This window comes from Balaenoptera ricei, chromosome 7 (genome assembly GCF_028023285.1).
Source record: "Balaenoptera ricei isolate mBalRic1 chromosome 7, mBalRic1.hap2, whole genome shotgun sequence".
In the NCBI taxonomy this organism is placed as follows: domain Eukaryota; kingdom Metazoa; phylum Chordata; class Mammalia; order Artiodactyla; family Balaenopteridae; genus Balaenoptera; species Balaenoptera ricei.
In genome coordinates, this window is record NC_082645.1 from 47,730,411 (window position 1) to 47,745,177 (window position 14,767).

Consider the following 14,767-nt stretch of genomic DNA (forward strand, 5'->3'; position numbering starts at 1 on the left):
GCAAAATGTTAGCAATTGTAAAATGTGTGTGGCAACTTCACAGTCATCTGTTACAACTGCACATTTCTATATGTTTGAAATATTTCATAATTTAAAATGTAAAGAATACTAACATAAAATATTCAGAGAAGCACCAACAATCATCACAGCAGAGAATGAAATACAAAGCCAAGGTGAAGTGTTCAAAGGAATCACACTTTTGGAAAGTCATGACATTCCTAAGGTGAGGCATTAACAGAAATGTAACTGTAATCATGATTATGTACTCAAGACTTCCTACTTCTTTAGCAAAAGAATTAATGTTTAACTCAATGTATTGCACCTAGTAGTGTTAGCAGAGCACCAGAAAACACGCCGTTCTCTGTGCCTCAGCTAAACCCAAATTAGAATCAGGCAGCTTTGACATTTCATGACTTTCTGGGCCTAGAATTCACCACCTCCATGAAGTATTAGCATTATTTTCCCATCTGAGCCCTTTTGGGCTGCAGCAGTAATAACCTTGGTTTTTTGTGAGAGGTTAGAACTGAACCTTCCTTGTGTTCCAAGGAAAATAGCTCCCCTCTCATGTTGTGAGGTTTGTCAGACTCACAGAGCTTCCTTCCAAGTGCGAGTCTGATTTAAAATATTCTTCACGTTCCACTTGGGGCACTTTCATCTGGTGCTGAGAAACAAACATGGGCTTTAATCTCCAAGGTCCAAAGTCATTAGAATGATTAGGAATCTCTCAGCTCTGTGCCTTTTAATTCCCTTTTCAGGGACAGCTCAGGAGCAGACAGAACTTGCTGCAGGCAGGGTGTTGAACTGGACTCAGCTTTGGGGGTAAAACCGTGGGAAGTAGTAAGCCTGAGATGAGCTAAACTGTAAATTAAAGTGTGTTTGAGGCACATTTTAAAGGTCAACTTAAATTTTGGCCGTGAGATGAGTTTTAAAATCTGCATTAGGACTGGGCTACCATTTTACTGGGGCTATTTCACTTCAGCGCTTTCCACAGAGTACACACCAGCTATGGCTTAGCTATGCCCTCCTTTCTCGGAAATGCATGAAATCAACAACCCTTCTGACCAGCAGGGTAAGGTATTGCAGAGATGCTCTTCACATCCCAGTCCTACATCACCTTTAAGATGCATATCAAATTCCCTTCTCTTGTTGATGCCATTCTCCTTGGACTCTTGTCTTCTTTAAAGGACACCAAAATTTTAAAACAGTGGTGAAATAGAAAGAGTTCTCACAACTCTGTAGTTGGGCAGACCTAGGTGTGAATTCCAGTCTCAGGTTACTTATTGTAGGATCTTAGGCACCTCATTTAACCTCTTTGGGCTTCAACTGCCTCATCTGAAAATTGGGAAAATAATAAGACCCATTTCAGAGGCTTGTTGTGAGGACTGAATGAGATAGTCCAGAGTCTGGCCTGGCATAATGCTGAATTAATCACTATTGTTACAGACATTCTGCTTCTTATTCTTTGCATTATTTTTCCTTGTCCTTCAGATTTCCATTCTGAGTCAAGAGTGATTATTTTGAACTTAGAGAAAGCATTTTAATTTTATTCCTGTCTGCTATTGATTCAAAATATCATGCTTCATTTCCAATAAAAGAGCTTTTCTTGAATTTTGTTTGGTATTCTGTCTCACGTTTCCTTTTCTCTAACACCATTAAGAACAGAAACATTCTAAAAATTGAAGTCAAGTATATTCAGAAGTCAAGTGGTTTCAGTCTTAAGTGCCTCTGTTGATCAAGCACTTGGGGTTCTGCTCACCTTTGCTGGCTTCTCAGAGTGGCTATTAAATCACTGAGGCACTGGTGTTGGTTTTAAGATCAGCCATTGGGGAACAGGAAATGTAAGCTTTCATCACACTGTGGGAGTTGTATTCCCAGTAAGAAAGGCCACTGAAGCAGGCAGGGCAGTTGTAAGTTAAGTCCTTTCCATTTGAAGGACTTGCCAGAAGAATGAGCCTGAGAACAAGGACCATTCTTTTATGTCTTTTATGCAATTTCAGGCATGAACAAACATAGTAGGTACTTGATAGTCACTTGCTGAGTGATAAGTATAATGCCGCCCATGGGGAGTCACCTCAAGACAGACTGTCATGGACTAATTGTATCTCCCCACATTCATATGTTGAAATACTAAACTCCAAGGTGATATTAGGAGGTAACTAGGTCACAAGGGTGGAGCCCTCGTGAATGGGCTTAGTGCCTTTATAAAAGAGACCCCAGAGAGCTCCCTGCCCCTCTTCCACCATGCAAGGACACAGAGAGAAGACTATGGCCTATGAACCAGGAAGCAGTCTGCAGGTGCCTTGACCTTGGACTTCCCAGCATGTAGAACCGTGAGAAATAAATGTTAGTTTTTATTAGCCTGCCAGTCTGTGGCATTTTGTTGTAGCACCCCAAACAGACTAAGAAACAGACACTATCTAGGATGGTTGACAACAGTCAAGTCCTCCCCATCCCCCAGAAAGCCCTAAAAATAAATGTCCATGCAACGTGAACTATGTTCTTCTATTTATTATTTTCAGTCATTGCCTAAAGAAAAATTCCTGGCTATATATACTTTAAATATTAGAAAATATAATTCTGGAAGGAAAAATAGATCAATGAAATTTTGTAAATCAAGAGATGTTATTTTCCTAGAGATAATTCCAACTTTATAAAGATTCCAGATGTCAGTGCTCTGTGGGTCCTGGAAAATACATCACTGTTTTGTATTTGTAGTCTCATGCACAATTACTGAACTTTGAAAACATAACCACAGTAACTCTAGCATCCCCTGGGACTGAAAACAGGAAGCTGCAGTCCTGTGTGGGGGCTGGGGGAACAGTCTCCGCATGGTTCAGCCTCCACCAAGCAGCCTTCCAGCAGCCCTGCTCATGGCAAAGGCTTCATCTGCTGCCCCTCTGTGTGGCCCTGCCTGGAAGAGTCTCAGATAGACCGAGTACAGCGTTTTAACAGAATTGTGGAGGGACAAGCACTCCAAAAAAGAACAACACAAACATCGGTGTTCCTGGTATTTGCGCTAGGAAGTCAATTCTTATTGCTTAAAATCGTAATGGAGATAGTACTTTTGAAACATATTATTAAGCTCTTTTTTCCTTTTGTGTACATGGCCATTTTCATAGTCCATTTTCCTACCTATCTGCCAGGGGATGGGAGTTGGAGTAGGGAATTCTGTTTTGTTTTGTTTTGTTTCATTTTTTAAATTGAAGTATAGTAGATTTACAATGTGTTAGTTTCTAGCATACAGCAAAGTGATTCAGTTATATACACATATATATGAATATATATTATTTTTCAGATTCTTTTCCATTATAGTTTATTACAAATATTGAATATAGTTCCCTGTGCTATACAGTAGGACCTTGTTGTTTATCTATGGAGTAGGGAATTCTGATGCTTTGAATAGGAATTTTGAGTCCCTAGTCAGGCAATGTGAAAAAAAATAAGGATTTGAAAAATGTTTATGTTTCTATTAACATACTGAAAACTAGGTCTGCTAATCTTGAACACGGAGATTGCTAGAAGTCAGGGGCAATTCAGTATACAAGGGTATTTCACATCAGACAGGGAGAAAAGGTCCGAAGAAGACCTTACCTTCTAGTTATGAGAATGAGCGGATAGGAGAAGTGGGGCAAGAAGGTCAGACAAGGGTCCTTGGTCACCATCCACCTTGGGGATGAAATTCAAGGGAGAGAGTACTATATAAATATCCAACTAAGCACAGGTCAGCCTGAGAACATCGGAGCCAGAGGCCTGCATCCTTTGATGTTGCCTAGGGGAGGTTGCAAGTCTCTAGGAGAAGTTCCACATTCAGCCTGGGCCCACATCCACCACGGGGTGAGGGAATTAGTGCAGCCATGGTGGAGAGAGAAGAATCGGGAGAGACAGCCAGAGACAACACCAGTGGCTCCCCAAGCCTAGGTCTGGCAGGCAGGGGCCTGAAAGTTCTTGAGTGCTCTCTCGAGGGATGTAGAGATTCTTGGATGCTAGTGGGCTGTCAGAGGCCAGGGGCCTGAACAGAGAGGCCACAAGGGAAGGGGGCTTTGGGGTTGGACACAAATAGTAGGCCACAGACATCAGAGATGACTGCATGATATTCCATTAGCACGAGACGGGATTGGCTGCATCTCAGTGGCCTCATTCAGGGACTCAGAGACCAACCCAAGTAGCCACAGATTCCTCACAAGGACACAGTGGAGAGTGCCTGACCTGCCAAAGGACAAGGAACTGAGCTCATGGCTCTGGGAGCCCTTCTCTTCCTCACTGCCAAGAAATCAAGTAAGTCCCTCCCACCCACTCCATTCAGTAGGCGTCATTTCACATAGGAGCAGTGGACAGGGGCAGGAAATTGAAAAGACAGAGCATGCCTCTCAAACAGAACAGGTCATATAAATGAGACGATTTAACCAAAGATGTGAAGACGCTGTTGACTGGCAAGTTTAAAATCACTACCTTCTCCCCCAACTTCTAGGACAGTGGGCACCGTGAGAAAGACTGGATGGCTAATAGAAAATAAGGTACATTTTCTTTGCATATATGTGTGAAAATATCAAGCGGCAACACATCTACACTATAAAGGAAACAGTTGTGTAGTTTTTTTTTTTTTTTTAATTATTTATTTATTTATTTATTCATTTATTTATTTTTGGCTGTGTTTCTGTGCGAGGGCTTTCTCTAGTTGCGGCGAGCGGGGGCCACTCTTCATTGCGGTGCACGGGCCTCTCACCATCGCGACATCTCTTGTTGCAGAGCACAGGCTCCAGACGCGCAGGCTCAGCAGTTGTGGCTCACGGGCCCAGCCGCTCCGCGGCATGTGGGATCCTCCCAGACCAGGGCTCGAACCCGTGTCCCCTGCACCGGCAGGCAGACTCTCAACCACTGCGCCACCAGGGAAGCCCAGTTGTGTAGTTTTTAATACCTCCTTTCTTCCAAAAAGATTTGAGGCAATTACAATCTACGTATTAGAAAGTAAACACTTAAGGAAAGAGCCAAAGATTCAATAAGTTTTAGTTATTAGGCATAAAGAATAGACTGAGCCAGATACACTTAATACATGTGTTACAACCTATAGAAAGGTAGTATGAGACAGGTGATAACTTGCATCTTCTCCATTCATGGAATGTCAATCTGTTTGTGGAAGAAATCACAGAAGCCAGAACTATCCTAGTCACACCGGTATCTCCAGCACTTCCTAGACTTCTTGGAGCATAGTGTATACTTAGTAAATATTCGCTGAATGAATAAAAGAAAAACAAAAGTGCTTAGCATCTGAATGGATAACAAGTCATTTTTGAGCTCTTTCAAGCCACCGATGGTGCTATATGGGCCAAATGGTGGAGTTGGGGGTCTGCTGTGGCAGAGGTAGGGACTCTTTGTTACCCCATCCCCACCCTGACAGACCTGCACAGAAAGAGCGAAAAAAGAAGGGAGTGGATGTGGGGACTTTGCTGTGCATTCTCACCCCTATCTCCACCAGGCTGTGAGGTTGGTGCTGGGGGGTGTGTGTGTGTGTGTGTGTGTGTGTGTGTGTGTGTGTGATTGTTTCTTGGGCGAGGGTGCTTGCTGCAGCCTCAGGTGGATGGATGTAATCTTCAGGGGGTACCTCATGGAGAGGCTCCCTAAGAGCAGAGATTCTGGGCCACAGCAGAAGGGACTGTCTGGGAGGAAGGAACAGGGCACCACAGCATGGCCTCTGGGAGGCAGGCCCAGCCTGGTGGGTCCAGGGGTCCTTTGGTCTAAAATTAGACTTTATATACATATACCCATAATTCACTGATTACACTGAAAGAAAGGGAAGAACATAAGGTACTTTTAAACTGTGTTCCATTAAACTTATAGTGTGTGATGTGATGAATTAAGAAATGTTTTAATAGCCCTGCAATATCTTGTGAATAGCACAATTTGACTGTTATTTATTAAAAGAGTTAAGATGTGAGTTCATTCAATGTCAACATTTAAAATATATTACAATTACTGTAAGTCTGTTTTGGCCTTTCTCTATTTTTCAAAATACCAGAATCTCAAAAACTGAAAGGCACCAAAGGCCCTGTCTGAGATGTTCTGGTGCAAATACACAGAAGTAAAGCCACACAGTGTTACTAATAGTTCTCTCAATGTGATGCTTTTTCTGTCACTTCTGTGCATTTTGCACACTGTTCCATGGGTAGGGAGCACAGGCTTCTCATCTTCACCCCACCTCCACCTTCAGCAATATTTTTGGGGACCTCATCTTTCTTCAAGACTCAGCCTAGGCATCACATCCTCCTAGAAACACGCCCCTCACCCCCCTTCCTGAAGCCTGGATTCAGGGCCTCTCCTCTGAGTTCTCAAAGCACTCGTCATATTTACCACCCATCTCTCTTCCCCACTAGAGTGTAAATTCCTTTAGGGAAGACACCATCCATTTCATCCTCTTTGTATTCTCAGAATTTGGCTCAGTGGGGACTTCCCTGGTGGCACAGTGGTTAAGAATCTGCCTGCCAATGTAGGGGACACGGGTTAGAGCTCTGGTCTGGGAAGATCCCACATGCCACAGAGCAACTAAGCCCATGCACCACAACTACTGAGCCCGTGCTCTAGAGCCCGCGAGCCACAACTACTGAAGCCCGCGCACCTAGAGCCCGTGTTCCGCAACAAGAAGCCACCGCAATGAGAAGCCCACACACCGCAACAAAAAGTAGCCCCCGCTCGCCGCAACAAAGACCTGACACAGCCAAAAATAAATAAATAAATAAATAAACAAACAAATTTATTAAAAAAAAAAAAAAGAATTTGGCTCAGTGTCTGATACTCAGTAGATACCCAGGCTTTACAGCAAGGTTCTAAGAGCCCCAAATTCCTAGTTATGTCCCTCCCCAGTGTGATAGGAGCACTGTTTTAGGGGGAGGGTATGGTCCTAAGTCTACATGAGTAAATAGCACAGATTCAGCAGAAAATGTGTCAACTGGGGAGAGATCCAAATGCTACCCAGTTGCACGCCAGGACTCTGATTTCTTTTCTCCAACATTAGAGGTTCAGGGGCAAAATTAAAGCAGAGAGAAAATTTTCATGAGAGCGAGAATAAGAAATTGCTGGCACTATGGAGGACGACAGTGGGAAGTGAAATGTTTTGTCCCAGGCCAGACACTGTGGAGCATGGATCTGGTGGAACTGATGCAGCCTCTGCTAATCTCAAAGCTGTGCTGAGTCATGGGCTCTTCCTGGCACGTGGCCTTTGTTCACAAAACGCCCAGTGATGGCGTGAGTTTGCCTTGTGCATGCTTTCTAAAAATGAAAACTTTTCCCATTCTGTTCAGTGACTAGCCTTTTGCAATATGGATAATTAAAAAAAATTATCGAGGAACAATCTATCATAAGAGTAGGACTGAGTCTTAAAAAGACTGAAAACTAGGGAAAAGAAGACTACTCAGAAAACATGAATTAATACTCTGCTTTCATAGATTGTACAAGACTATTCTGCATTTCACCCAGATGATGACCACTTACATAATGTCCCGGGGAGCTGTTATATGGGGTCCATAAATCCTTGCTGGCATTACCTGGCACTGTCAGTGATGAAGATCATTGGCTGACAGACACAGAAAACAAACTTACGGTTATCCCAGCAGAGAGGGGGTGGGAAAGGATAAATTAGGAGTTTGGGATTAGCGGATACAAACTACTGTATATGAAATAGACAACAAAGTCCTACTGTATAGCACAAGGAACCTTGTAATAAACCATAACCCAAGAGAATATGAGAAAGAATATAAATATATACATATATATGTGTAACTGAATCGCTTTACTGTACATCAGAAACTAACACAACATTGTATATCAACTATACTTCAATTAAGAAAAAAAAGATCATTGGCTGACAGAATTTGTATTGGAAACCAACACGTTAATTAGTCTAATTAATTTGCTGGAGTAATTAATTATCTAGCACTTATCTAATTAGCTAACATTTTCACCTGTCAGAGCCAGAGGTAAATGCCAGACTGGAATTGGGCAGGGGTCGTCCTCGTTATACCCAACAATAAATTGAGAGATAGAGCATGGAATACCAAATACAAGTGGGAAGGCGCCCGCAGTGGTAAGTGGGCATGCGGAGTCTGAAAACTCTCAGTGGGCGTTGGGAAAGAGCAGCAGGTACACCGCTCTGAGGTGGGTCATGAGGTCAGAGAAAATATGTATTATTATAAACTACAAACAGGAACTACCATCCCAAGTTACAAGCAACACACATGTGCAGGCTTATTTTGCCTCAAAGTTGTCATTACCTTCACCAAGATCAGTTTCCTTGGAGATTTTTGGATGCCTAGGGCAAAGTGACAAATGTCCATTTGGGGGTGGCAGTGGCAAGATTTAGGCTGCTACACTGGTTCCCTACTTACTCTCTTTCCTTTTCAATCTGTAAACTTTGCTAGCTGACCAAGATGGACCAAAGGAGGCCAGCATGGAATTCGAGGGGTTTGTCTACAACGACTATCACCAGGAAGAGGAGTATTTCTTAAGATGGAGATCCCTAGTAAGATGTGGGCATTTGATTCTTCACTGTTACACACATTCTGACAGAGAAATCCATGCACATTATGAAATGCCTTGTATCTGCTGCTGTTTGGGCATTTATGGACATTTTAAGCTCTGATGTGCTTGAAAGTCATGAGACTAATATTCCTAATGCTCTCACCAGCATAGAACTTCAGCTGATTGCCATCGGAGCTGAGCCAAAAGGGAAACAGGATAAAGTTCCTCTAAAGTCTTTTAGATTTTCTGTCCCCAGAAGTATAAAGTGAGAAGCAGCAGCAAACATAGTAAATTCATGGATTTCTTAACAGAGATACCCTGTTTTCTGAAAATACTAGTCTGTATTTTGTTATTCTACCTGGGTTGACTTCGGACAGCTGCTTCATTGGATTTTACAGGCAGCCTCGGGTTTAGCTAAATAAAGAGGTCCTGGGAAACAGGCTTTGTTTAATTATCAGAACTTCTGTGTGAATTTGAATGGGCAAAGTTCAGATGAAGGGGTGTTCTGAGGTCCTGACTTTGTGTGTTTTTCTCACTTGTGATCACAAAGAATGAAAACAAGTTGATGAGAGGTAGGATGAGGTGAGAAAATGAAATATTTGGGAACTGAAAGTTCTCACGTGTACTGGACACATTCTGAGACAACTTGGTGGATTTGTTATGGAAATCAATGGAGGACTTGCAACCATATACAGTTGTCTAAAAGTAAATAAGTCTGTGTGCTACCCCAGACCCATGCTGGACCAAGGTCAGATGTAAGGGAAAGGTGTTCTGGTCAACAGTTAACAAGCCAACCAACCTATCCTATTAAAGAGGTAGGATGCCACACCTTCAAAGGGAACCTATCTTCTTGGGGAAGTGTTGCTCCAAGAGCTGGGCTGTAGTTTAAAAGGCCATGTCAGGGAGAATATTTTTGAATTAATGAGGGAGTTTAGAATGCTAAGGGAAAAGTTCCATTAGCAATTTCAGAAGAAAACAAGTTTTAAGGGAGAGTGGCATTCTAAATTGTCATTCTACCATAATTTGATCCATAATTTAATAGTAAATCACAATATTTTTCTTTCCTGATATCAACTTAAGAGTGACTATCCTCATAATACAAAGTATGACTTCGAGTTTTCCTGCTTCCAATACATCCATGAGATCTGAGAGGAATACATATGTTGGGTGAGTAATTTTGATCTTTTATTGGTTTTGATGAGATGGGAGGTTCTTTGGATTTTATATTAAATATTCAGAAGGTGGATTTCTACAGTTATGTAAGTTTCTTAAGTTTAGAGATCATATAGTTGGAACACAGTTCAGAATACAAAACGAAATAAAAACAATGCCAATTTTCTTCTCAATGGCATTTTCATTTCTCAGTTCTTGGAAGGGGTTAGCTCATCTAAGAAAGTGGGGCAATATGTCAATCACATCTCAATTAAAGAAAAAAGAAAGTGGGGCAAAACAAGTCACAAAAAACATGCAAATGTTGAACCAACATGCATGAATGAACGAATTCACAGTTCAGCCTGGAATTCAGCCTGGAGTTCAGTCTTTAATCCCAGGACTGTGGGCTGTATCTGAGAAATAATTAAAGGGGCCTCCCAGTGTCTAAGGGAGATTTAACCGTGTTGCAGCTTATTATGAAGTGATTTCACGTGCTTTGTGATGGACTTTACATAGAATGCACTTCTAAAATACCGTGTAGGTTATTCATCTCAGGGGTAGACATAAATCTGCCAAAGCTGTCTGCAAATTTAGCTCCAATTCCTGCCCCAGGTTCACAGAACATAATAGTGCATTAATCTTCATGAGGCTTAAGGAAGTTTTGCAAGTTCCCTCTAAATGTCTGGCTTAAAGGCTCCATCAGGACAGCATTTCAGAAAATGCTCCACTTACCCATCCCAAACAGAGGTAGCCTCCCACTGTGTTCATTTCTTCAGGGAAGCCAAGGAGAGGGAAAAGGAAACATTATGAAGATGAAGGTAATGGTAAAATGGAAAGACTTCTCACCCAGCACTTTACTTTGGTTACCAATATTTAATACTGACCATGCTATGTACCATGTCATAGTTTGCTAAAAGACTTTATTCCCAACTGCATCTTTGGCTTATGTTTTTGGGAAAAAATGTAAAACAAGATAGAGGAGAAAACAGTAAATGCAAGTCTATTTAATAAAAATTATTTATCTTGGAAAGATTGAAGTATTGCAATTGTCTGATTCATACTGGGTTAAATTTGGCATGATACCCCAAATTGGTCCTTCCTTTGGTCACTGATAGAGTGATCATCTTAGAAGTGCTTCTTTTTTTTTTTCTTAACAAATTGGGGGGGGGGTTTGTTTTTTTTTAAACTTTTGCGTTTTATTTATTTATTTATTTATCTATGGCTGTGTTGGGTCTTCGTTTCTGTGCGAGGGCTTCCTCCAGTTGCGGCAAGCGGGGGCCACTCTTCATCGCAGTGCGCGGGCCTTTCATTATCGCGGCCTCTCCCGCTGCGGAGCACAGGCTCCAGACGCACAGGCTCAGTAGTTGTGGCTCACGGGCCCAGTTGCTCCGCGGCATGTGGGACCCTCCCAGACCAGGGCTCGAACCCGTGTTCCCTGCATTGGCAGGCAGATTCTCAACCACTGCGCCACCAGGGAAGCCCTAGAAGTGCTTCTTGATGAGCCTAATGGAATAAAAATCTTCTACAGACATCTCCCTGCCCCAATTTTTGGACCAAGAGATCATTAGACATTGGGACAGACATCAAAGAAAACTAAAGAATGAATTAAGAGTATTATAATTAACACAAGAGAATATAATTAATGGTTATCCCAGTCTGAGAATTTCTTCTTGAAGATAGGAGAGGTGGAGTGGATCAGTGATTTAAAAAATACAAAGTCCCAGATCTCCTTGACCAACTGAATCAGAACTTCTAGGAGTTGGGCCCAGGTATCCGTACTTTTTAAAGCACCACGGGTGACTCTGATATGTAGAGTTTGACTCACTGGAGTAGATGAATGACACTCTTTCATAGAGTGATGATTCACAGATTCAGCTGGGAATCCAAAGGAAAGATCTCCAGATAGTGAAAGCAGTTTTGGCAGAGTAAAACAGAAAGCATAACAGAAACTGGAAGATAAAGTGTACGGCAGTGTTTCTCAGACTTTAATGTGCATGGGAATCACGTAACAGTCAAAATTCAGATTGTAATTGAGTATGTCTAGGGTAGGGACTGAGATTTTGCATTTCTAACAAGCTGTCCAGGCGATGCTGCTGACGCTCCTGGTTCATTGACCACACTTTGTCTAGCAAGGGACAGTGGGTAAATATCTTCTTGCCCCTCAGCAAGAGAAGAAAGAAGGTGTCCTTCTGCTCTGAGGCTTTGAGGCTTTTTCTGATGTAGGAAAGTGCACTAACATCATGGAATGCTTTCTTTTTGAAACCAGCTATGATCCACTAACTAATTAAGAATCTGTTATCCTAAATGTTTTTGAACTTAATAGTATTCCTGTTCTACTTCCTGAACAGTTAATTCAACACATAAAATTTTTTAAGATTTAGGAATGAAAAAAGATACATGAGACAGCTTGCATGAGGGAATTCAAAATCTTTCTGGGAAGGCAGAAAATTAACATATGAAATGCCAAATAAATGCTTTAGGAGCACAGTGGGGGGAATTCATACTGACCAGAGAGGAAAGATACTTGGAAAAGCCTTCACAGAGGGGGTGATATTTGAATTTGACCTTGAAGAATGAGTAGGATACTAATAGGTGAAAAACTGAGGGCAAGGAGAAGGATGTTTCAGGAACAAAGGCCTAAAGCAGGGGTTCTTAACTTCGGCTGCACATCAGATCATCCAGGAAGATTTAAAAAATAATTTCAGAGTCTAAATTAATTGGGGCCTGAGCAACAGTGTTTTCTTCAAAACCCCCTGGTGATCTTAATGCACAATCAGGTTGAGGACCACTGGAGATACAGAAACATACAAGGTTTTTGTTAAGATGTTTTAAGGTATTTGGAGGGAAATGGGAGGACCGCAGAGCAGAGAAGTTCCAGATGGTTCTTGGTAAAGATGGCTGGATCCACTGTGGTGCGAGGCAGTGTTCATGCAGGAGGGGAAAGGGCAGGAGGGCTGGCAGCCACGGCATCACCAGAATGGATGATATGGCCAGGGTGTGTTGGGACGTCACACCCAAGATGAGTGGGAGCGAACAGGTAACCACTGAACTGCGCTGGGTAATGGAGTGATGGGCTGACATCAAGAATGGCTTTAAGACAAATACCATATGATACCACTTATATGTGGAATCTAAAATATGACACAAATGAACGTATCTATGAAACAGAAACAGACTCACAGACATAAAGAACAGATTTGTGGTTGCCAATGGGGAGAGGGGATGGGGGAGGGATGGATTATGAGTTTGGGATTAGCAGATGCAAACTAGTATGTATAGAATGGATAAACAACAAGGTCCTACTGTACAGCACAGGGAACTATATTCAGGATCCTGGGATAAACCATAATGGAAAAGAATATGAAAAAGAATATATGTATATGTATAACTGAATCACCTTGCTGTACAGCAGAAATTAACACAACACTGTAAATCAACTATACTACAACAAAATGAATTTTTAAAAAAAGCATGGCTTTAAGGCCTCCTAGTTGTAGTCCTTTCTTTCTGGTAAGCTTGTCTTTCCATTGGCTTCTTAGTAATATCTCCACATTCTCTTCTGGGCATCTGGTGGAAGAAGGCTGCTGGAAAATAGAGTTTCTACATTGAAGTGTCCTCTTTCTTACCTTACCTTCTGTTTTTAAGTCTTACTTTCCTTATTACAATAATTTTGTACTCTTATGGTTTCACATGATTACTAAAATTAGGTCTTTCACTTTATCACTTCCCCTTTCTCCAAGCTCTTTAGTCTCACTTCTTTTCCTTCACGCTTTTTCTTGAGCATTTCTTTTTTATAAGCTCTAAATCCTGTTTCTCTAGAACTCTGTGCCTGTTTATTCTTCCTTTTCCCCTATTATACCTACATTCAGTCTCTCCAGGATCCTACTCAGCTTTCTGTTTTGACCCCATCATCCTGCTTCACTTACTTCTCATTTAGATCTTCTAATGAAAAAAGATCATTTCATAGTATGTTAACAAAGAACCTCTTATTGGTCAGCAGGCTAATGTTGTTTAAAATGTCAGTGGCTTCTTGCTCAATCCAAAACAGGCTGATCGGGGCTTCCCTGGTGGCGCAGTGGTTGAGAGTCTGCCTGCCAATGCAGGGGACACGGGTTCGAGCTCTGGTCTGGGAAGATCCCACATGCCGCGGAGCAACTGGGCCCGTGAGCCACAACTACTGAGCCTGCGCGTCTGGAGCCTGTGCTCCGCAACAAGAGAGGCCGCGATGGTGAGAGGCCCGCGCACCGCAATGAAGAGTGGTCCCTGCTTGCCACAACTAGAGAAAGCCCTCGCACAGAAACGAAGACCCAACACGGCCAAAAATAAATAAATTAAAAAATAATAATAATAAATGTGCAGTGAAAAAAAACAACAACAACAAAAAAACAGGCTGATGGAGTAAAGGACTGGTGTCTACTCTGCACATCCATTGAGAGAGAGAGGAAGAGAAACAAATTTGAGGGAGACACTGGTTTTTTTAGGAGCCAGGCCTAGAAGTAGACACATCACTCCCACCCACATTCCAATGGCCAGAACTCAGTCATATGACCTCACTTTACTGCAAGAGAAGCTGGGAATGTGGTCTAGCAATGTGCCCAGGAAGAAAAAGAATTGGGGTTTGATGAACACATTGCATTCTTTGCCACACCCTATTTTTTCATGTCAGTCTCTCTAAAGCTAGTACCTGTCAGGTCCTCCATGTTGGGAGGTGTAAGAATAAGAGTTAGTTATTCTATGTTCACTGTACATCAGCTGTGTTACAAACATTATCTCCTTCAGGCCTTAGGCAATCTTGCAAAGCAGTTATTATTTTCACTATACCAATCTTACAGATGAGGAAGCCAAAGAACAAAGATAAAATAATATACCCAAGGTTGCACAATTAGTATATATATGGTTGAACTGGCAGGGGAATCTAGGCAGTCTGATTCCAGAGCCCAGTAGCTTATGTTACACGGCCTCTCTTTCGAAGAAAGAAAATAGCCACCAGGGCTGGACAGAATTGGGTAGAAATGACTGTTCTGTAATCTACTGGTTGTATAATCTTACACAAGTTTATCAACTTCTGTAAGCCTTGGCTTCTTATGAATTATTAGTATTACTTACC

The 14,767-nt window shown here is 42.0% G+C and overlaps 2 protein-coding genes across 16 annotated transcripts in view; one reads left to right on the forward strand and one right to left on the reverse strand.

Annotated features, from left to right (window-relative positions):
- CCDC148 (coiled-coil domain containing 148) overlaps positions 1–14,767 on the reverse strand; it is a 482,246-nt gene that overhangs the window by 127,729 nt on the left and 339,750 nt on the right. The window lies entirely within an intron of this gene.
- UPP2 (uridine phosphorylase 2) overlaps positions 9,608–14,767 on the forward strand; it is a 43,423-nt gene continuing 38,263 nt past the window's right edge. The window contains exon 1 of the mRNA XM_059927919.1: positions 9,608–9,675. Within this exon, the coding sequence (XP_059783902.1) occupies positions 9,614–9,675 (62 nt within the window). The 5' untranslated portion in view covers positions 9,608–9,613. The remainder of the gene's footprint in view (positions 9,676–14,767) is intronic.